The sequence below is a fragment of the Megalops cyprinoides genome, chromosome 9 (assembly GCF_013368585.1).
Source record: "Megalops cyprinoides isolate fMegCyp1 chromosome 9, fMegCyp1.pri, whole genome shotgun sequence".
NCBI classification, from domain to species: domain Eukaryota; kingdom Metazoa; phylum Chordata; class Actinopteri; order Elopiformes; family Megalopidae; genus Megalops; species Megalops cyprinoides.
In genome coordinates, this window is record NC_050591.1 from 25,457,414 (window position 1) to 25,479,249 (window position 21,836).

At 47.3% G+C, this 21,836-nt stretch overlaps 1 protein-coding gene across 2 annotated transcripts; it reads right to left on the bottom strand.

Annotated features, from left to right (window-relative positions):
- Positions 1-231: 231 nt before the first annotated feature.
- Positions 232-21,781, bottom strand: baz1b (bromodomain adjacent to zinc finger domain, 1B). 2 transcript variants are annotated; one of them, XM_036536675.1, is made up of 20 exons: positions 20,995-21,781; positions 18,518-18,634; positions 17,388-17,532; positions 16,941-17,133; positions 16,488-16,609; positions 15,793-15,990; positions 15,162-15,350; positions 12,961-14,539; positions 12,605-12,743; positions 12,319-12,461; positions 12,074-12,194; positions 11,881-11,979; positions 11,445-11,622; positions 10,834-11,019; positions 10,319-10,466; positions 7,331-7,478; positions 6,676-6,791; positions 5,357-5,505; positions 3,785-3,891; positions 232-3,673 (listed from the first exon to the last, which is right to left on the bottom strand). In XM_036536675.1, exons 1-20 carry the CDS (start codon positions 21,111-21,113, stop codon positions 2,959-2,961), a joined length of 4,911 nt encoding a protein of 1,636 aa, XP_036392568.1. In that variant the 5' UTR covers positions 21,114-21,781; the 3' UTR covers positions 232-2,958. The 2 variants fall into 2 exon arrangements, with proteins under 2 accessions (XP_036392568.1, XP_036392567.1); XM_036536674.1 differs by having other exon boundaries at positions 12,313-12,461.
- Between the last annotated feature and the right edge of the window lie 55 nt (positions 21,782-21,836).

Below are 21,836 nucleotides of genomic sequence, written 5' to 3' on the forward strand. Positions count from 1 at the left end.
TTACTGCCAGTCCTTACCTCAGTGAAACAATGCATAGAGCTTGGTCCTTTTAATAATGAACTCTGCAAAGCATGTATACCGAGAAGGTTTTATTTAAAAGAAAAAGACACATCCCTTCTGTCCTCCCACTATTATAAAGTGAACCATTGGCAGTGATTTCCAGGAAAAACACAAGAGATCTAAAATTCAAATGCATATTCTTTATTTGGAATTCATTACAAGGGAGCCCCCACCAATGTCCATCCCTACCCGTTTTGAACCTCTAAAAAAAGAGAGCTGGCAGAGACCTTTAGTCTTCATAAACAAAGAAAGAAAGCATTTACAATACTGAGATCTGGTCTATAAATGGGTGGGGCAGACATCAGGAGCCTTTTAATTCCACTGTTCGCTAGTTTGGATCCAGCTGCAAGTAGCAATTCTCAGTCCCTTGCAAGAATTAAGATTCTCAATTGAATTTTAGGAAAGGAAAGGAAAAAAAAAAAAAAATTCACAATGCCGCCATCGAAAAGGACAGAAAAGCATGACCACTATAGGAAGAGCTCTTCAGATACAGTGTATATACACACACAACCACTGGGGAGGAGAGGGTTGGTGATTCCAGTATCCCTGTTCCAGGACCAGCCTCACCAACATGTCTTCTAATATGCTCTATACAATGCAGGGCAGGACAGGACAGGAGACACACACACACATCCCATCGCGCTGAGGAAACCAATACGGCCCCCTGTAAAACACACTCCACTTTTCTGTATTAACAAAAGAGCTCTTTGCATTCAAGGCATTCACTGCAAACAAACATCCCAGGGGAGAAAATGGCGCCACCAATTCACAAATTTAGACTGCCAATCTGAGCCATGTTTACGGCGGTGTAACACCAAAGAAAGGGGCGCTTGTTCCTCCCACCCAGTCTTGCCCCTGCTTGTGGTCACTGCGAGACGGTAAAGGGCAAAAGGAGACCATGAGTGAAGAGGACCCCTCCCACGTGGAGACAAATGCACCCAGCCGTCTCCACTCATGGCTTTTGCCTCAAGGCTGTTAAAAGAACTAGAGCGACACCTGCTGGTGAACAATGTACTGCAGGTATTAAGAGCAGATAGCATATAGAGATGCCAGGTTGCACAGGTTAAATCAACTTTAAAAGCACAGTACTAAAACAGACAGGTGATGTATTAAGCACAAGTTTCCAGCACAGCCATATTTATAAATACGTAAAAAAAAGAAAAAAAGTAAGCACTTTTCCATTGCAACAGGCATGCAGTCTTTTTAATAGACCATAACCATTGAAAATTATATTCCATGTTTATTGTTTTGTACTTGAAAGAGCAAAGGGTCAGCAACATTGGCTTTATCGATTTTGACCACATGATTTAATGTTAAAAAAAAAACACCTCTCCAATCTTCCAAAAGGAGGCAACAGGCAGAAAGTGGTGATGTGGGCTCCTGGGCCTCAAAACATTTACACCCATTGCCCAATCAACATAATGGTAACTAACAAATATTAACCATTTACCTCCACTTTCTTGTCAGTATAAAATCCCGTTCCAAGCTTCATACCCTGCATTGAAACAAAGTTCAGCTTAAATGTGCAAAGATGTGGGACAAAAACAAGAAAACAAAAAATGGATCTTCATCCTAGTGCTATTCACGTCTGATATTATGCTGCTTTATACAAAAACATTTCCATCCAGTTTGTCCACTGCAAAGCTTTAGCCATTACCTTCAAAATAAATAAGGTAAAAAAAAAAAATCTCGCTGTACAGAGGCTGCTGCTCAGAATTGAGCATGGCTTTTACCCTTCTAATACTGCTCTGTTAACCCTCCAAAGGAAGTTGCATTAGAATATGTGGACCCATGGTTTCTATAAATGTACAAAAAACAAAATATACAACACAGATTACACAGCCACTTCTAGATCCAAAATGGGTACACCAGAACTCGACATAATATTCATCGCTGCTGACAGGGGTTTTATCTTAATTTGGATTTACTGGCAAAAAACTAGCGTTAAATTAAGTTGACATCTTGATCCAGAGATGGCCACTGTTTCAGAAGTACACTTCATTCCACAGTGACTAATGCACCTAAGACAGACAGGTCAGATTTTAAAATTTTTGTTGAGAAAAACTGGGCTTGGCATTTTTAATTCTTTTTTTTTTTATTGTTGAAACACTGCAGATTCTATAGTGCTGATAAACAGAGACATGCATGTGCACATGAAAAGAAATCTCAAAGAGCAGCGCGTTTGAGGCCGCCAGTTGGGCTGTGCGTTCATTCCCCAGAACACTGACGGCAGATTTGGGGGGTGATCCCTGTGTGTGAACGGGGGGAGCAGAGACGCCCCACCCCCCCCCCACCCCCACAGTGCGCACAGAGCAGCCGTGAGCCACGGGTGTGCATGCCATGCCTTCACATGGGACCCATCACTGCTGGATCCAAGAGACGCCAACTCCAGTTTCACATGGCAGATAAAGTAAAGAGTGCCACAGTTTACCTCACAGCTGCCAGATCTCTCCCCACACAGCTGCTAAAGCCCATTCCCATGCTCTCCTGCTACCCCCTCGTCCTTCACCCTCCCCCCCCATTTTGCCTTCCTCATCCCCATAACTTTCCACACTTCTAAACAAAGTCATCAAAATCAAACGCTGGTGGGAGCAAGACAACTCAATTACAGATTAGTCCATTTTCAACACCGTGATATGAAATCACTTTGGGGGGGAAGATTTTTCAAATAAAATTCTATAAGAGCTCAAAAAATTGCCTTATATCTGTAAATTTCTTGGTTGAAAAACATCACTGATAATAAACATGTTACAAATATAAATCAGTTTTTTTTTTTTTTTATCCCCCTCCCCTTACATATGAACATAAAAACAAAAACGATACAATGGAGAGTCCAGTCTGGGGGGGTATGGATTTGGGATATCAGGGCAGAATTTGAAAAAAGGGGATGAAAAGCCCTCATACGGAGCGTTTTTGCCGTTTGGAATGTCGCAGGCCGGGCCTGTCCTCGTCGCTGCCCTCGGCCTCGGCCCCCCTCCCCCTGCGATGCCGAGTTCTCCTGCTGTCCAGCTCCTCCCCGCTGTCACTCTCCTGCTCCCGGTAATCCTTCCGGCTGGACACGGCAGCCGCGCGCTTGCTCTTCCTCCGCACGCTGTCCTCGTCCTCCTCGCTCCCGCTCTCCTCCCCGTACCTCCGCCGGGAGGAGCCGTTGCGTCTGCTCCGCCTGGTCTTCATTCCCCTCCCTTCCTCCTCTTCGTCGTCGTCCTCCTCCTCCTCCACCGCTTTCCTGGTCCTACTCGCCTTGCCATTCCGCGTTTTGTGCCGCTCCTCCGCCTCCTCTTCCTCCTGCTCCTCTTCCTCGCTCTCCTCCTCGGCCTTGCTGTGGTTCTGGCTGGCCCGTTTGCGGTGGCGGCGCCGGAGGTAGCTGAGGCCCGGCAGCAGCTTGTGGAGCAGGTCCACGAAGCTCTGCTCAGTTTTGGCCAGGCAGGAGAGCACAGCACTGCCGGGCTGGTTGTACTCTTCCGCGTTGGAGAACACCAGCTTCACGTCCTCCACAAAGTCGTTGGCGTGCCGGTACTGGCCGTCCGCAAACTTGCGCAGCATGGTCCGGAAGTCCATCGGCTGGGATATGATTTCCAGGTAGTCCTCCGCCTCCTCTAGAGACACTGGCTCTCTACAGGGTGGAACGGGAGGGGTCGTAAGTCACACGGGTCTGTTCCGATCTCATACAACTGAATCGGCACATTCCATCTTAACACTTGTCTGGCGTTGTATCTCTGCTCACCTGAAGGGCCAGCTGGAGCGGAACTTGACAAGCTTTTGCAGAATCTCCTCGCATTTCTCCAGCTCCAGCGCCTGTCTGCGCATCCCGGTCCTGGAGCTCTGACGCACCTGCAGGAGGAGACATGAGGGGCACTGATTTTTGGAGCCACAGAGGGAGGAATACAGTCTTTTTTATTTCATATACACATGTGCACATACATACATGGAACACAGTAGTTTACCGAGTTAAATTATAAGAGGGGAAAGCATACATGAATGAATTCAAAAGCCCTTGTCCACAAAAACAACTTATTTTCAGGTGGTAATACAAATGAGATTGAGGCATGTTTTCAGATACTTCTCTATGCTTCATCTTTTTCTCTTGAATGTTGTGACAAATTTCAGTTTATCGTTTCCATTTCTGCTGCCAAACAATTTCAGCACAGCTTTTGCCAACAGCAGCTTGGCTTTTAGAATCGCTGCAGCCACCTGTTTAAAGGTTTTCATTGGAGTCTCTGAACTTCTGCACTGGTCATGCTTTAAGTAATGTCTACATTAGTCCAAGGGTGCCAGTTCTGAGTCATTGCTGATATGCACCCAGGAAGAGCATCCACAACTTAAAATGTTTGTTTTTAATCCACACAAGGGGAAAACTACTCCTAAATCCATGTGATTTAGTGTATGCTGTGAAAGTTATGGGTTACTTAATGGAGGCGCATCATCAAACACGTCAGTTTTTAAAAACCCCTATAAAAACGGGGAGGTATCCACTCAACTGCAACGTATCACGGAGGATGTTTTATGCATTTTATCTACCAATGCAAGCTTTATCAACTGCATGCAGGAAAAGAGCAAAATCTGCATCTGCTGATCTGACTATCATCTAATATCGGGGTCTAATGCTCAAACAATGCAGCTCTGCACTCAGAGATCTCCGCTCAGGGAGTGAGATGCCAGTCAGGCTGGAGGGGAAGGCTGGCGTCCTGGCCGCGGGTCAGCTGGTCATGGGCAGACAAAGGGCAGCGGGCTCTCTGATGGAGATGCCTGGCGTGCCGCGCAGATGGGCCGGGCCGGGGGGCCCCGGCGTGCGTGTGCAGAGGGGCCGCGTGATGAAAGGCAGCCTGCACCTGTCCAGGCTTCTGTCGGACCACATGTTACACGTTTGCAGAGTTTTTATAAGGGGGGGGGGGGGGGGGGGGGTGACTGTTTCCATGACGACAAGCACAACATGACAGGGCAAACACTACCTCCGTGAGCAAGCAGAAACTGGGAGTAAAAACGGGCACTTCAGTACAGACGACATTTCACACGAAATGACTACGACAATCTCCTTAATGATGTTTTCTTGAGGTCCCTGGAAGTCTATACAACCATCTCCCCAGTAAAAGTTCAGCATCCTTATATACATTTAAATGAAGATATACTCAACATGGCCTAAGTCTGCTTCAACAGGGAAAATGATGCGGAACAATGTGTGGTGAAGAACAATGTGAGGGCACAGACAGGATGCTTATTCAGTGCCTGACACACGTGTCCCGCACTAGCACACGGGAGTCGCAGCTCGGCTGCAGGGACCCCGCTCTGGCGCTCTCACCAGCTCGTCGATGTCGGCCGGGCTGCTGGGAGCGGCCCTCTGTCTGCTGCCCCTGGAGCTGTGCTGGGAGTGCTTCTTGGAGGCCGTCTTACTGCTCGCTTTTGAGCGCGACGACAGCTGTTTACCTTTGGCAGCCCTCCTCGGCCTCACTGCAGAGCACAACCAAAAACCATTTACAACCAGTATACTTCTACAAAAACATGAGTGTCGTCACTATACTCTCTTTCCTGTACATATTGCTGTTGCTAAACTGCTGCTATTATACTGCATATAGGATACTATCCAGCATGTTTAAAATAACAAAGGCACAGTGCATCTCTACAGAACAAGTCCAACTGACTTCTTAGTCTTGAAGAATCTTTCACTGTCCATCTGCTAAAAGCCTCCTAAAGGCAATGCTGATGAATGAAAATAATTTGACAAATATAACAAAGTTCAAGCCCCACTTTAAAAATGGGAATGCTGATTTATACTTGACACTTGACACTTCAATGACTACAGAGCAGAGGGCTTCTACATAGGAACTTACTGAGTACTTCATGTTCTGACATGGAATAAATCGTAGTGTGGCGCTGTCTACAGCCCTACAGAAGTGACTCAAGCTTCTGAAAGCCCATGCAGTTAATTCTGTCTATCATGAATGGTCACATAATGGGGGTCTAACCAATTCAATTACATTAACCAATAAATAAGGACAAACTAATTAAAACCCTACATAAATTCTCTGTATAACCTTCAGTCATGACTCATGACCCTTCCTGACACTGAGCACTACATTGGTCATACACAGGCCCCTCCTCCTCACAGCTGACTGGTCAATGTGGAAAATGGTGGGTGGGGCTTTTCCTTGATTGGTTCAGATGTTGGGACACGGTACAGACTGGCCTTTGTCCATTTGTCAGACTGCCTGTCTGCTCTTCAGGGGGGGTCAGGCGGCCTCTGGTGTCACGGCAGCCGCTTAGCTACATTAGCGCCCCATTAAACGCCCAGACGTTTCAGCAAGCTGAAAAGCGAGTCAGGAACAAGACACCGCCTCCCCTCTGCCCTTAGCGGTGGCAATCTATCATCGCGCTCATTTGGCTGTCACTTCAGAGACACCATACGCTTCACAACTGCTAATGGCTGCTCAAGCATTCGCCGAGCTGAAAACCTAACCATTGCGCTCTGCGCAAAACTGACTTGACGCTTACATGCGAATGCAACAATGACCTCACTTACTGCTACTGGTTATAAAGTGCAGACAGAAGAACTGGCCTTGCAAAATTCAGCAACAGGACAAATGAAATGCAAGGAGGACCTCTACTGGCACAAACACTTACAACTGTGTCCGACACACAGGAACTCGCTCTCCTCTTCATCCTCCTCCATCTCCTCCTCAGAACTCTGCTCTTCGTCCTCGGAGTCTTCCTCTTCATCTGTGTCCTCATTATAGTTCCTGGAACATTTATAGCATTAGTAATCCACAAGCACTCAAATAATGATAATATGCAACAACAGCCCTGTTGTCATGTGGTGAATGTTGCATTGCTAACACTAATTTGCCTTGCATTTTATCCGCTAACACTTAATTAGTCGGAACAACTATACAGCTACTAGAATTTATGTGTATAGTGTGCGTGTGTGTATGTATAGGTATGTATAATTAAAATTTAGAATTAGAGGTCCCAGAATGTGAACCTGCCCTTCCCCTAGCAGCCAGCATCTAACACCATTAATTCTGATCCATTTAGTGCTATTCTCTTACTTTTCCCATATAATCTTGATTCCCCCCGTTATGCATTTAATATACCCTGCCACACTACTCTTGTAAGCTACAACAGACATGAACATCTTATAAAATACAGCAGAACAAGAACCATTTTGAGTAGACACAAATAACGCAGTGGCTTGATGTTTGGCCACCACCTATGCGCATAGAGTATACAAGTATTTACACACACAGACGCACACGCACATGCACATATATGTACCCACCTTCCTCGAGAGCAGCGGCGTGCCACAGCTGGCTGGCAGGCAGGGCACAGCCACTCTCCGTCTGGGATGGAGTAGAGCGCCGGCCGCAGGCAGAACAGGTGGAAGGCCTTATTACACTCATCACACAGTATCAGCTTGTCATCTTCCCCTGTGGGGAGGGGCGGGGGGGTAGAGAGAGCAGACAGAGAGAGGTTAGCTTACACCTGCACATTCAATTCATTCACTGCAAGGTGTGCCTGGGGTACAAGGTTGTACTTGTTCAAGTTAAATTCAGAATCCAGTGTCACAAATTGAGGACTGGCCAGTTTGATGAGAACAGCTCCAGCTTGCTTTATAAATTACAGTAATTACAATATAAAGTATAGGAGAGATTTGAAAAAATAAATTAGAAAATAAGATAAATACAGTACTTGGAACAGGCCTGCTTGCAGGCCCCCCAGGCTAAGCCTCTGGTCTCTGAGTGGTGCCAGAAACAGTTTGTGACAGGCACAGGTGCACTCAGAGTGGGTCCGCGGGACACAGAGAGGCGCCTGGCCCGGGAGGGAGGGGGAGGGGGGCTCCAATAATGACAGAGCTCTCTCGAACGCACGCTCCCCTCAGGCTCGGCCTCGCACACGTCAGGGGGATATGGCGAGAAAGCCACCGCAGAGAGGCCGCCTGACCCCGGCACACAAGGCCTGTGCGAGCGCCACGGCGAGGGCCAAGGCCCGCCTGCTGCGGCTCTGCTCACACTAGCACAGGTGGCCTGGGACACAGTTACGTGGCACGAATAAGCCCAGTGTTCAGTCTCACGGAAATGTAACGCAGCCAAGGACTACATTTTATAGACGTGGCCGCGCGCGCACATCTGCCCTCAGCGGTAACAATGAGGAAGAACTTATGAGACATGAACGATAAAGGAGCAGTACCTTTTACAAATCTGAATAAATGGCAAGAACAAGACCAGATGTGATAGCAGATAAAAGGCAGAGAGAGTGAGGAGCAGCACGGCCCATCCCACACACTGGATTCAGACACCATTCCTCCCAGGTTATTCCTAAAAACGCCTCAGCTGCAGGCCGGGGGGCCCCCGGGTGTGTCCTCATGCTGGTTCCCCTGCACTGTGGCTGGGGTGGGTCGGCCTCATCTGCACTTCAACCTGCCTGACACGAAGCCTCAGCGTATACTGGCTGTGCCGCTCTGAGCCCCTCAGGCTTCCAGTGCCCTGGGGAGCCATTCTCACACATGAAACGCTAAGGAACCTTCACAACATGGCCAGCAGGGGGGAACTAGCCAGCAATGTCCAGCTCAAGCAAAACTCCAGCACTTTTGTGTGAGCTGGAAGCACTTTTCAATTCAAAACTTTTTTTTTTTTTTAAAGGTCAACTGTTTCTTCAGGAAACTTCTGGCTCCTAATTGTCTGAGAAATAATACTTCTGAGAAATGGCCCGATTGATGGCATGATTAAAATGTGGAATGAAAAATACATTTCAATCAAAGGAAAATGCCTCTGAATACATTTGTCAAGCGCTATTCATAAACCAACTCTGCCCACCCGGTTGGCTGAATAGAACGGCAAAATTACTTTTCTGTTATTATTGCATTATTGAACTTGGACCACTCTGGGCTTCCTCACCACGCCTGAGTCAACAGCAGAGATGAGCAACACAAGTGATTCACTGAATCAACAGCCTCAGAGCCAACAGGGAAAGATTGCGCATTCAGTGGCATTTACAGGATCGATGCTGTAAGGTCCAAGAGACCTTTCTCCCACACATCACGTCTGCCGCTGACAACATCATGACAGTTTAATCCGTTTTTCCCCTGTAATTCCACAGCTTTAATATTATGCTCCAGCATCACTATATTCTCTTTTCAACACCAGAGCATAATTCTCCAAAATCAAAGTGCTGGTGATGTCAAATGGTACCTTGCGGTTCGGATTTTCTTTAAAATTCATCAACCCCCCCCACCCCAAAGTCCGTGAGCCCTTAGTTAGAGATGAGAGTGGAGGAGGACAGAATTTTTCAAGAGGATAATGTTTTCATTTTAAAATGACTGGACTAATATTCATACATCTTTGGTCCAACTCACACAACCAGGCTGAAACCCACAAAGGAAATCTGTACTGCATTTGCACACATTCTGTAAAACCACCAGTATTAAAACAAATCAGAATAAACCACGTTGTTAAAAAGGGTAGCCAAAAGTGATACTCCTTACATACCAGATAAACAAAGGAAAAATGTGACCCTGAGATCCCAAAGGTGCTGAATTGTGATGGTTTACCCAATGTGCTGGTCCAGGTCACACTCATATTATTGGTAAACAGAGTAATTTAAGGCAAATATTTCAATATGCATGTGTGAGTATGACAAATAGGATGCTGACAAGAATCTGCAGTTTATGCTGATTACAGATGCTGTCAGATTAAATGACAATAGGGTGTTTGCTGATAAAAATGGAAGCTATCCCAATTAAAACTATTTAAACATAACTAGTTAAGGAACAAGACCAGTGTTCTCAGAATGAAATAAAGTACTCGTTTACATGCACAGCTCCAACCATTCTATCACCATTTTGGGAAAATGTGCGTTTATGATTAAATGTTTATTAAAGAAAATACAGTGGATTTATGATTTAGCTTTATGATTTATGTTTATGATTCAATGCCTATTTAAGGCTTTGGTGCAGTTTGGTAGGGAATTGATCAGGCTCAGGTTTTTATTTCAGGCTCTACCAAACCTGTACATGAGGTGTGTATACTCTCTCATGCCACAGAGGCCTGGTGCAGGTGTGTATACTTTCTCATGCGACAGAGGCCTGGTGCAGGTGTGTATACTCTCTCATGCGACAGGGGCCTGGTACAGGTGTGTATACTTTCTCATGCCACAGAGGCCTGGTGCAGGTGTGTATACTCTCTCATGCGACAGGGGCCTGGTACAGGTGTGTATACTCTCTCATGCGACAGAGGCCTGGTGCAGGTGTGCATACTTTCTGGTCACTCACCCTTCTTGCGGCACACCTTGCAGCGTGCGTTCTCCGCAGACATGTCCCACTTGATGCAGGCATCCAGCATTCCCAGGAGCACATGCATGCGGGAGAAAGTCTGCGCTTCACGGATCGCACTTTTCCATTTCTCCACTGCTGTCGCCACCTAGAGGAGGCACACAGACATGACACCCAGCTCAGCGAGACAAACTGCTTTAGGGCCAGTAAATGAAAACAAGAGCGAGGTCTCACGAAACCACAAGGGGAGAAACAATCTGCTATCAATCACCAGCTCATGAAAATGAATCGATCTGCTTCTGCAGCAAAAACTGATTTGTCCAGTGATTGAGTACAGAATAAAATATGACAGCTCGACCCATTTTGGTTCTGGTAGTTTGTGAAGCCTCACTGTCGCCAGTGCCGCCATCCCCTTTATGTCTGACATGACTTAGACACACACTCCTTCGCTTAGAGGAGGGAGCCATGCAAGGCTGCAACCAATGAGAGCGAGTGAGGTCGCAGCACACGCTCACCCTGGCCTCTTCCGCCAGCCTCCGCTCCTCGTCCACCTCTTCCGCCTTGCTGCTCTCCTCCCCTCCCACTTTCTTCTTCTTCTTCTGCTTGGGGGCCATGAAGCCCTGCAGGAACTTCTTGATCACGCTCTCCTGGAGGGTAATGACGCATTCTCCAAAATCTTTCAGGTTCTCCAGGGAGCGTACCTGAGGGGAGAATTAGCAATGATGTTCAAGCGTTACTTTCCTTTACGGGGAAATAAAATTCAGAAAGAAAACAATTCCAAGTCAAGGGAGAAAAATGAGATAGGAAGATCCGCCCAAGTTTCACAACAGAGACTACTTCAACAACTGAAATCTGTTGTTAGCACAAGACATTCTGTGTACAGTGAGTCAGAACCAAAAACAGAATGGTTGGTGTGGGGGTGGGGTGACATTAACCCTTAGTTTATTTGTCATCCTTAGTTTTTTGGACAACATAAGTTACCACATGTGTAAAGAACGCAAAAATTGTTGTTTGTAATATGAAATTCTCTATGAAATCCCCGATTATCCCAACATTAAACACTATGAAACCGGTAGGATCTCTCATTGGATTAATGGCATGCTGACTGAATCAGAAGAACACGCACCCTTTCCTCAAACTCTGATATGTCATCCATGTATCCCAGCCCACCCTTCTGCAGGCGTGAGGCCACCTCTAGGATGTCACTGCGCAGGTACTTCAGCAGCTCCTGGTGGCCGTCGCATGTCTTCAGGCCGAGGTTGGGCTTGCGTGCCAGGTGGACAGAGTGCAAGATATCCTGGTACCTGTCCATTACACATTCGGACAGAGAAGCCAGTGTGTAAGGGGTGTGTTCCTAATTCACATTCCTGCGTTCACAAGTTGTTCATGATTGTATCGGAAGCAGCTGTAAATACTAACTAAAATATGATTTTATGTTTTTTACAGCTGTGAATTCACGATTCCCTCCACCTTTCCAGTTAGGATAATACTTAGCAAACAGTGACATGTGCAGCATGTCACTTGAAGCTAAAGGGCACAGCGCAGTGGGCGTGTCCACTCACCTGTACTGCAATCGGCTCTTCAGCTCGCTCTCTCGCACACCTTGCGGGTGTAAACTTTCCACCAGCTCCTCCAGATCCCGTGGGGTGTCGCAAATACACCTGCCATGTAATTCACAGCATTCAGTTATCCCAAGTGTCCTGAACATCATTTCATATAAAAGTCCCAGGCCATTGCCCAACTTGTATCCCCTACCAGAGGTTTTGTCCCAGTTTTGGAACAGTGGTCTCAATGGTCTCTGGAGCTGCTAGTGCCCCCTGCTGGCCTCCTTCAGCCAATGTTCCCTCTGTAGAGCAGTCCTCTTCCTTTTCACCCTCTGTAGGGAGGGGAGATTAAAATAAAACCAGCAACAGATACATCACATGTAATGTGGTGGGGAAAGGCAAACAGGTGTTGTAGTAGCAGCTGCATGCCATGATGGCCCATGGACTTACCCTCACCCTCAGCATCTGTCTCTTCCTTCTTCTCTTCCTCCTCCTCCTCCTCCTCTTCAGGGGGTAGGGTGAAGCTGTAGTCGATGCTCTCGTGAGCCCAGCCTTTCTCTATGTACAGGCCTGGCACAACATCAGAGAACAGCCAGTACCTACCACAAACAGCACGTGAGATATTCAGAAATCACCCAGGAAAACCTCACCCCATAAATACATGTATGAAAAGGTGCGAGTATACAGATATGTGTTTATGGTGTACATAAGCTTGGAGGTGGTAATAAACCCATCTTCTGACCTGTTGTGGTTTCGGTCTGTTCCCAGAGGGACTCGCCTCATGACGAGTTTGGCCTTGGTGATGCCTTCCTGGAAAGCCCGCTCTGCCGAAGCTTTCTGCTTCCGTATTCGCTCCTCCTCCGCCTCCTTCTCCATGCGCTCTGAAAGGAGAAGACCCTTTCAGTAAGTGCAGGAAAGCAGCAGCCCCATGGCATACATACACTACTTTCACACCATTTTTAACAATATCACATTCAATTTGGTAATGCACCTGGAGAAAAACACGGGTGTACAATGTCAGAGCACTGTACAGGACATCAACTGTTCTCAGAAACCTCTGGTCAAACACTGAGTGGGTCAGACCTTGCGAGCCCTTACCCTTGTTCTGCCTTTCCTGCTCCTCCTTCTCCTTCTTGGCCTGGATGGCCTGCAGCCTCCTGCTCTTCACGCTGCTGATCATGTCCTCTGGCTCCGACTCGGCCGGGGCTGGCTCCGCCTTCACTTTGCCAGCTTCTTTCTTGCCGCTGCCTTCTTTCTTTTTCCCAGAGGACACCGGGGGGGCGTCGCCCCCGCCCTCCACCTTGACCCACCCCCCCGCGGCGCCCTTGGCCTCCATCTCCTCCTTGCGGCGCTGCTTCTCGGCCCTCTTGCGGTCGTTGACCTCCTTGAGCGTGGCCAGGCGCTCCTTCCACAGCTCGGCCGAGCGGTGCTGCATGGCGTCCACGTGGTCCTCCACCGAGTAGGTCATGAGGATGCGGTGGCACAGCGTCACCAGCAGGCGCACCTTCTCCTCCGGCGTCAGCTCGAACACCTCCGCCGTCTCCAGCTTCTCCAGGAACTCGCCGCTCACCGCGTCGTCGTAGCCGCCCAGGGACCAGCCCTCCGAGCCCTGGCCGCTCTCCTCGCCGTGGGCGTCCGAGGGCCGCAGGCAGAGGCGCACCAGCTCCGAGACGGAGTGCATGGTGAGGGGGATCTCGGACAGCGGCATGTCCAGCTCGCTGTAGCCCTCCGCCAGCTCGTCCTGGAGGAGGGTCTGCAGCAGGATCACCAGCACCCGGTTCAGGTACAGGAAGCCCGCCTTCTCCCCGGCCAGGGCCTCCATCAGGGCCACAGCGGTGATGGGGTACTGGTCGTCGGGCATCAGCAGGCCGGAGTAGCAGTTGAGGAAGTCGGCCACCATGGCGATGTCGCCGAAGAGGGCGTTGGGCAGGCCCTCGGGCATGTCCACCAGCTTGAAGGCGGGCAGGCTCTTGCCCTCCAGCTCCTGGTCCTCGAAGCGGCGCTGCTGCTCGCGGCGGACCAGCATCTCCTTCTCGCGCCGCTCCTTGGCCCTCTCCCGCAGCTTCTCCTTGATCTCCTCGCGCTTCTTGCGCATCACGTCCTGCTTCTCCTCCTCGCTCATGGCCGCCCAGCGCCTCTTGTGCTCCAGGAGCTCCCAGCGCTTCTGCACCAAGTCCCGCAGCTCCTCAGGCAGCCGGCCCCGGTCCTCGGCAGTCAGGACCTTGGCCGCCTTGGAGAGGAGAGAGGACAGGGCGTTCTTCTTGTCCTCTCTGCCCTTGTTCTCCTTGTAGTAGCGCAGCAGGTGGAGAGCCATAGGTGGCAGGGGCTTCCCCAGTTTGGGAGTCCCGGAGCCCGTGCTCCTGGACCTCTTCTTCGGGGTCGCAGGCGAGCCACTCTTAGCCATATCCAGCAGGGTCATCTGCTTCATCTTAGGCTTTTTAGCCCCCTTCTCATCCTTCTTGGAGGTCTTCTGGCCATTGAGGTTCTTAGCTCCACTCTTCCTGTTCTTTTTGGCTTCATTCTGCTTCTTGTCGCCTTGTTTCTTGCTAGCCTTGGCACTTTTCTGCAAACCAGGCGTCCCCAGAACTGCACTGCCGTCCCCCTCTCCTTCAGCCTTCGTGGCCTTCGGCGTCCCGGCGTTCTTCACTTTCAGAGGGGTACCGTTCACCTTCTTCACCTGAGAACAAAACGAAAGAGGTCTACCTGCTGTGCTCTACACCTCCATTGCACTTACACCAGGCATCTGTTGCAAAAGTGTTCTGAATTTTCCAATAACTGTACCTCTGTGCAGCCATTCATAAAATGTGCCGCTTCATTTGAATTACCGATTGTATCAACATTTGACACATAACCGGATGAAAACCCAAAAGGTTTCTAGATATCCAATTCAAGACCCAAAAATTTTGACTTCTTGGCAGATTTCAAAGCTGGCTAAACTGGAAAGGACTAAAAGGACACTGCTCTGAGGAAAGTGCAGTGCTGAGGCTATTAAAGCCATTACAAACATAAGCTTTAGTTATTGTGCTAGTATGTGCATGGGAGTCTTCCCTAACAATTCAATATATCTTAATTTTTTCAGCTGTAGCAGCTTTGACACAGCTGTCATTTCCTCCTATGTATGTGGTCAAAAAAAAAAAAACTGCAGGTTGCGCTCTACGTTTAGTAACACTCATAGCTTTTAGCATCCACAAAATGGGACCCATGGACATCAACCAACAGCAAGCGACAAGTCTGCGTAACACAGCCAAGATAGAACAAGGGTTGACTTTAAAAAATAAATGAATAAATAAAATAAAGACCTGCATCTGGCCCCAGATGGTGGGACTGAGCGGCATATTGAGAGGACTCTTCTTCTGCTTCTTCTTCTCCCCTTTCTTATTCAGCGCATCCCCCTCCGCGGCCCCCTCAGCGGTCTTCAGCTTTTTGGAGGGCTTTCCTTCTGGTGAGCTCAGGCTCTTGCGTTTGGTGGAGGGATTGTCAGCCATGTACTACGCAGAAAATAAAGCAAAACAGGTTACATAAATATGAGCTGGAGTACTTACCAAATTTACACGAGGCCACATTAGGGCTACATTTTTCAGACTGTATAAGGTTTGTGGTTAGTAACATTATACAATGCTCATAACGTTTAGCAGGAAGTGATGTAAGTGACAACAGGACCTACATGGCAGTTACAAAATTTTAAGGCATCAAAATACAGCCAGCTTCTTTAACTACTCCAATTCTTCATTTTTCACAATGATGGTAGTGCATGATGAATTTTATGCATGTCTATTTTGTTCTAAAGAGAAAAAACAGCTTAAACTATATGGCAAAGACATTCAGCTGGTTGGGATGACCAATGAACGGTCATTGAAATACAGTCACCCTGACAACAGATCAAAGCACCTTTTATAGTTGCATCATAAAAAACATGGGTCAAGAAAACACCTTGTGTGGATCCAGCAGGAAGTCACTGAATTTGCTGGGTAGATTGTACTTCTTCACAAGTTCATCCTCCACCACCCAGGGGGCACTCTCCCCTGTACCCAGCCGTAAGGCATTGTGTCTGATGAAATAGCGCATTATCTCTTTGTTGGGTGGACGCTCTGTACGGAAGAGGCTATCTGCAGGGACGTTGCTGATGACCTGAAAAAGCACAGCATGTTTCAGAGTTCATACTTTGCCTACACACTGAAAAATACACAGAAGGCAGCAAGATGCAGAAAGTTTTTTTTTTTTTTTTTTAAATTTTCCTGCAATCACCCCATCAAATTACTGCAATGGTAGTAACATCCAGGTCCATTTAAATAACATGCAAAAGATGAATGTATGAAAACTGTACATTACAATGATCCTAATAGAGACACTAGCTTAATCACTCATGCTCCCATTTAACTACACAACAGCAAAAATGTAACAGCTAGACAGCAATGCCTTTGAAAATGACATTTATGGACACTTTACACATACTCTGTCCCATAGCAGACGATTGGAAAAACTGGGCTTAAGTGAAAATGCAGTTGTTACCATTGTGCATGTTTAAATTACCATACCACTAAATTATATTTCACACCATAGCATGCAGCAACATGAATCAGGGTATTGGTGAAACAGTCGCGCTGTAAAATAAAAATGGAGCTTACCTTTTCGTCGTTGATCAGTTTGACATCATATTTGTGCGGTAAGAACTTTGGCATCACCCATTTCTTCTTCTCCTCCTTCAGGCTAGTGGGAAGCTTTCTGGGTGAGCGACGTGCCCGGTCACCTAACAGAAAAACAGATGCATTGTTTATTTCAGACCACCCAAAATTTCAGTAATGAGCTTCATACATGACCCAATTCTGATATTTTATATATATATATATTTTTTTTCCTTACATATTTATTAATAACATATCCTTTCAAGACAAAATTACGATGTGACAAAGAATTTGTTCCATGTGCCAGTTTGCTCACCAGACAGCAGGCAGCACTTCAATGTAGCATGTTTATAAATTCAGACAGAACTTTGCTGTATGCGATTAGGTACATTTTTTCCCATATAAATGGATCAACAGGCTAGAGTGGTATTCCATACTCCCTTGATCCATACTTACAGAGACTGTCCCTCCTGCTCTCCTCTTCCTTGGGCGGTGGCTCCTTCTTCTGGTTCTCCTGTGCAGCATTCTCTTTGTCACTCGAGGGCGAGTCGCACGCCCCCTCCAGCTTCTTCTCCGTAGGCTCCTCCTCAGGCCTCTCCAATGGGTGCACCTTCACCACCTTAACTCTGAGACTCTTGTCCTTCCCCACCTGCAACAGGTAATGCTGAGCTGACACAAATACGTCCTTTCTGACTTCAACATTTACACTAAACAAGATAAGAACCAAAATACGTGCAAAAACAGAGAAGGGATTCAGTGACCTAACTCATATTGTGATGGGGCGCAATTTATGTCTGTGCCACGGCTCTGAACTTAGAGACACCAAGCAAAACCAAACAACACAATGTGTGAAGCTCCGGTGAAGCTCAGCAGTTCTGCAAACGTGGCACAGCCTGAACTTACCAGGAAATCGCACTCCTCGTCCACGGCATACTTGGTGAGGATCTCCACCCAGGCCTGGTCAACTAACTTATCCAGAGATATAGTGTTGTGATGGACCATCTCCAGGACTGGTTTCTCAAACCAAAAGGGGTACTCCTCCTGGAGCCTGAAGAGGCAGAGACAAGAGAGAGGCCGATTATACACAGCCTATATTTCAAACCCTAACATATCCAGCACTTAAAAGGCACTGCGGGTACCACAACACGCATGCACATATCACAGAAAATAATGTACAGGACTGTTAGCGACAGTATTTGTGCAAGTGCCAAATTTGTATGAACAAAGTATGTCAATATGCACATACAATTCCACACATGCGTATGTGCTATGCAAACATATAACATGCAGACATATCCATGTTACCCCCCCCACTTCAATCTTTAATATAAAATGTGAGAGTTTCAAAGAGTTCAAAGGAGCTGCAACAGGCTGTTCAGTTCAATACAAAGAAGGGAAAGGAGATAAAGCCCTCTGTGAGCATGTAGATTGCCAATTCAACCACTGGGTGGAGCACACTGACAACAGCTGCTCCACACGGATGTCTTTAAATACCGCTCCCGTGTGAGGCTTCAGGAGGCAGTGCACAACCCTTCCATCACAGTAATTACAAGTCCAAAGATCAGTCATCTACACACAGAGCTCACACAATCCAAATCCATGTAGACTTGAATAGCAGCTAATGTAGTAAAACCGGTAGAGAATTACATGGCTTTTCTCCCCCGTTTAAACATTTCACTAGTTTGAAAGTCTGAGATAAAAACATTCTATCCAGTGCATTCCAGGCTGACTACAGCCCTACACCCTGTAATTAGATTCACCGGGGAACAACTCTCGCATGTCCAATGCGCGAAGATAAGGGAGGAACAAAGTCAGTAAGAGGAAAGTATTCCACTCAAATGTGTAGAGCAGCACTTCTGCAAAGCTCTGAACCTGGGTTTAAGAGCATCCCTCAGTTTGTTTCCATTTCCTGCCACAGGGCTGTACCACGTGCCACGTGCAGAGGGTCAAAAGGCAGCGTGGCGGAGCGATCGGGCGTGGGCCCGCACACGCAGAGCGAATCATCGATCGAACGGCGAGCTGCCGTTACTCACAGCTCGGTGACTTCCTGCTCCTCCTCCCAGGCCTCCTTGTGCGTGAGCTGGTTGCTGCCTGTGCTCTTGCATGTCCAGATGCGCTCACTGTACCTCTGCAGGCGTGCTTCGTACTCTCTGCGGACGTTTGCTCAGGAATGAAAAAGGAGCGGCTTGGTTTGTTTTTTAGGACTAGGTGTGAAAGCAACAATAGCCCTACTGAACATGTAATCTGCTTCCACAATGCCACAGGGCCCTTGGGTTCCCCCTGGTGTAGGCCTGTGACTGACGGTCATTCATCATTGATGTGAATATGAAATAAGGATGCTCAATAATTAAAGGGCTACTGGTAGTAAGTCGCAAATGGAGCATGTTTAAATTCCGTTGTAACACAGCCACTTCTAAAGACCAAAGGAATGAGCAAACGTATTCAAACGCACTCTTCAAAGAGCTCTGATGTGTCCTGATAAAACTGCACCAGAGCAAGCAGGCACACCAGCAAGACAAAACATGCACCTGTACACGGCGCCTCAAGCGGCAATTAACTGAGGTCTTCAGTTAAAACCATACTGTTGGACAAGACACAAACTTAAACATTACTTGTGGCTATATCACTATGGGCACCATTATGGTGCATGGTAATGTTCTACATGGAACTCAAGCATGTTGAAATGCATTTTCAGATGAACATGCCAAGAACAAACTATATGTGGTTCACAATGCGCATTTATGAATTCTCTGGGGCATCCAATCAAATATTTTCCCCTGGGTTAATTTATTCCCGGAACCATCCAGAGAGTCTTTCAAGATTTGTTGACTCTGTATGCAAAGAAACAGTGAAGCAGAGTCGACCTGCCCCTGATTTGTTTAATACTTTTGGGAAAAGGAAACTTCTTACAACTAATCTAAAGATCATAATACCACAAAGAAAGCCAATCTCCTATCAAGGAGGAAAGATTCTGAATCATGTGCAAGTCCTTTAAAGTACAAACTATAAGACTCAGGGAAAGTCCCCAGAAGAGGGAAAGGCTGCAAAACTGTAGATCACTGTATCAAGTCGAAAGTGAAAAGTAAGTTGCACGGCCTTAACAGCGGAGCTGCACCGGACCGCCTAGGCCTGCTCACGACTACCGACACTAAGAACGTGTCTTATGCGCTTCGACGGAGGTCAAACCAGAACATGAAAGAACACACACTAACTTTCCAAGCAATTGTATGACGCGACCTCAGATAGTTTTGGTTGCATGCTCGACAGCGGGACATGGCAGTAAGCGGAGTAAACGGTAAAGGCGAGTTAGATATTTTTGCTGTCTACAACTACACTACTGCTGCTCCTATAAACTGGGTACGCTTTCAACAACGTACAGTTAATCCACGCGCATACAGAAGTTACAATAGGTTGCTCACCAAATAGACGATGGTTTGAACTAAAATAAAATGACAGTCAACTAAACACTGATTACGATGAGCACACCAAGCTGAACCGGAGGTAACTCTGCTTGACTAGATAAAAAGATACAAAACGTCACCCTCAAATCGAGGCCATACAAGTGCAATGGTGCAAAACCCGTGTGACAAGAATTTTGAGTTAGCCTACGGCTAGTTCAGTTGCTAGCTACGTCACACCACATACCCACATACAAGTATTTTAAACGACTGAATCGCAGTGGCGTCCAGGGTTACGCTTTAAATGTATTTAAACGTGAGTGTATTGACATTAAAAATCTGTAAAGCTAACGCGTACACAGCGAACATACCCGTAGCCACTCGCTACCAACACAGAAACACCGGGAAAAAAAATCAGATAAGTTTGAAGATGTTGCCTGCTCACTTCTTGCTCGATGTGGCAGATCAACTCATCACAGTTATTATACACAAGTCAACACAACACAAAATAACTACAGATGACGTAGCCTTGACACTACCAGGACGGAACCACGGCACTTGTTAGCTAACTAGCTAGTTAGCTAATGTGACAGCAGACAACTGTCATGCATAAGCTAACTAGCTAACTGTCACCAACCACGCTGCTGAATGGCCGGGGAGTAGCTTAGTTAGCTAGCTAGCCAATACTAGGCAAATGTCTACATGTGCGACAAAGAGCAGTTTTCGATTAGGAAGACGTTTAGCCTTGCTAGGTAGCTAAGCACTTAACTCGAGTAGCAAATGTACAACGAAACGGACTGCTTCGGATAAAATAGCTGTAAATAATGTGGAAATACTTCCCCGCAACGACAAGAGCAAGTAAACTAGCTACAGACGATAGAACGGCAACAGCAGGAGAAAGAAACTGTCCAGACGAGGGAATGAGGGGAAAAAAACAAAGAGCCTCATTAAATTCAGTGTTTTCAACATCTACCTAGCTAGCACGAAACGTGCCCACAGAAGAAGCAGGTGATAAGTAGAACAGCGAAGGATTTAAACCATGTCTTGGCACCTAACATTACGTGCACATCACGGTAAAAAGCTTCCGTTTTAATCCACAAGAGAAAGGATACTCTTTGTTCCTGAAGGCCTCTTTGGTGTGCTCGATGATGTAGACTTCTTCTCCTGGGCCTGGCGGCTCGGCTAGCGGCTTAACCAGCGGGTAGGGTTTCCGGCCCAGCAATGGTGCCATCGTGAGAGCGAGACGCAGGCGATGACGACTTAATAAATAGACCTCCTATTCAATAAAAACTCCACAAAAATAGAGAAATTGCCTTAACATGTGCTCCAGCAGCTCATACTACAAAGCATTTCCCACGTTTCCAGAGCGTTCAACGTGTAGCCACAAGCTAGCTTGCTTGATCCTCGGTGCAAAACATAACACAAGGTTAGTCACATCGCCTCCCTGTTCCAGTGGATCGAGGAGCCGGAGGTGGTGTCATAGTCCTCGGTAACGTTCGCTTACCCAGTCAGCTAGCAAGCCAACTAGTTTTTGATACGATCCACTGTTAAGAGTTTAGCCAACTCGGCTCATACGTGCTATATCGTAGGAACTTCGGGGATGGACTCTTCCAGCGTAGTAAGCTGGCTAAACTGTAGCAGCGAATTCTCCAAGTAGCAGCGAGAGCGGAGGCGCTCGTCGGGGGGTCTGGCGCGCTTTCTCTTCCAGTGCCGTCTTTGTTGACTCGGCTTCCCCCGTTAGGCAAGTGCTTGGTCTTGGATCTACGGCCTCTGCTATGCGCACAGAGAGAAGTATTGGTGGGCTTCTGAAAAGGTATGAAAACAAACAAGAGGATGAAGTCCTGGTTGAAAAATGGCGGGAGTTCCTAGTCCACCGGCAACATTCCGTACAACCCCAAAACTCCGTTACCCCGGCAGCAAGTGGCGTCGCTCGGATTTATCCCGCCCCCACCCC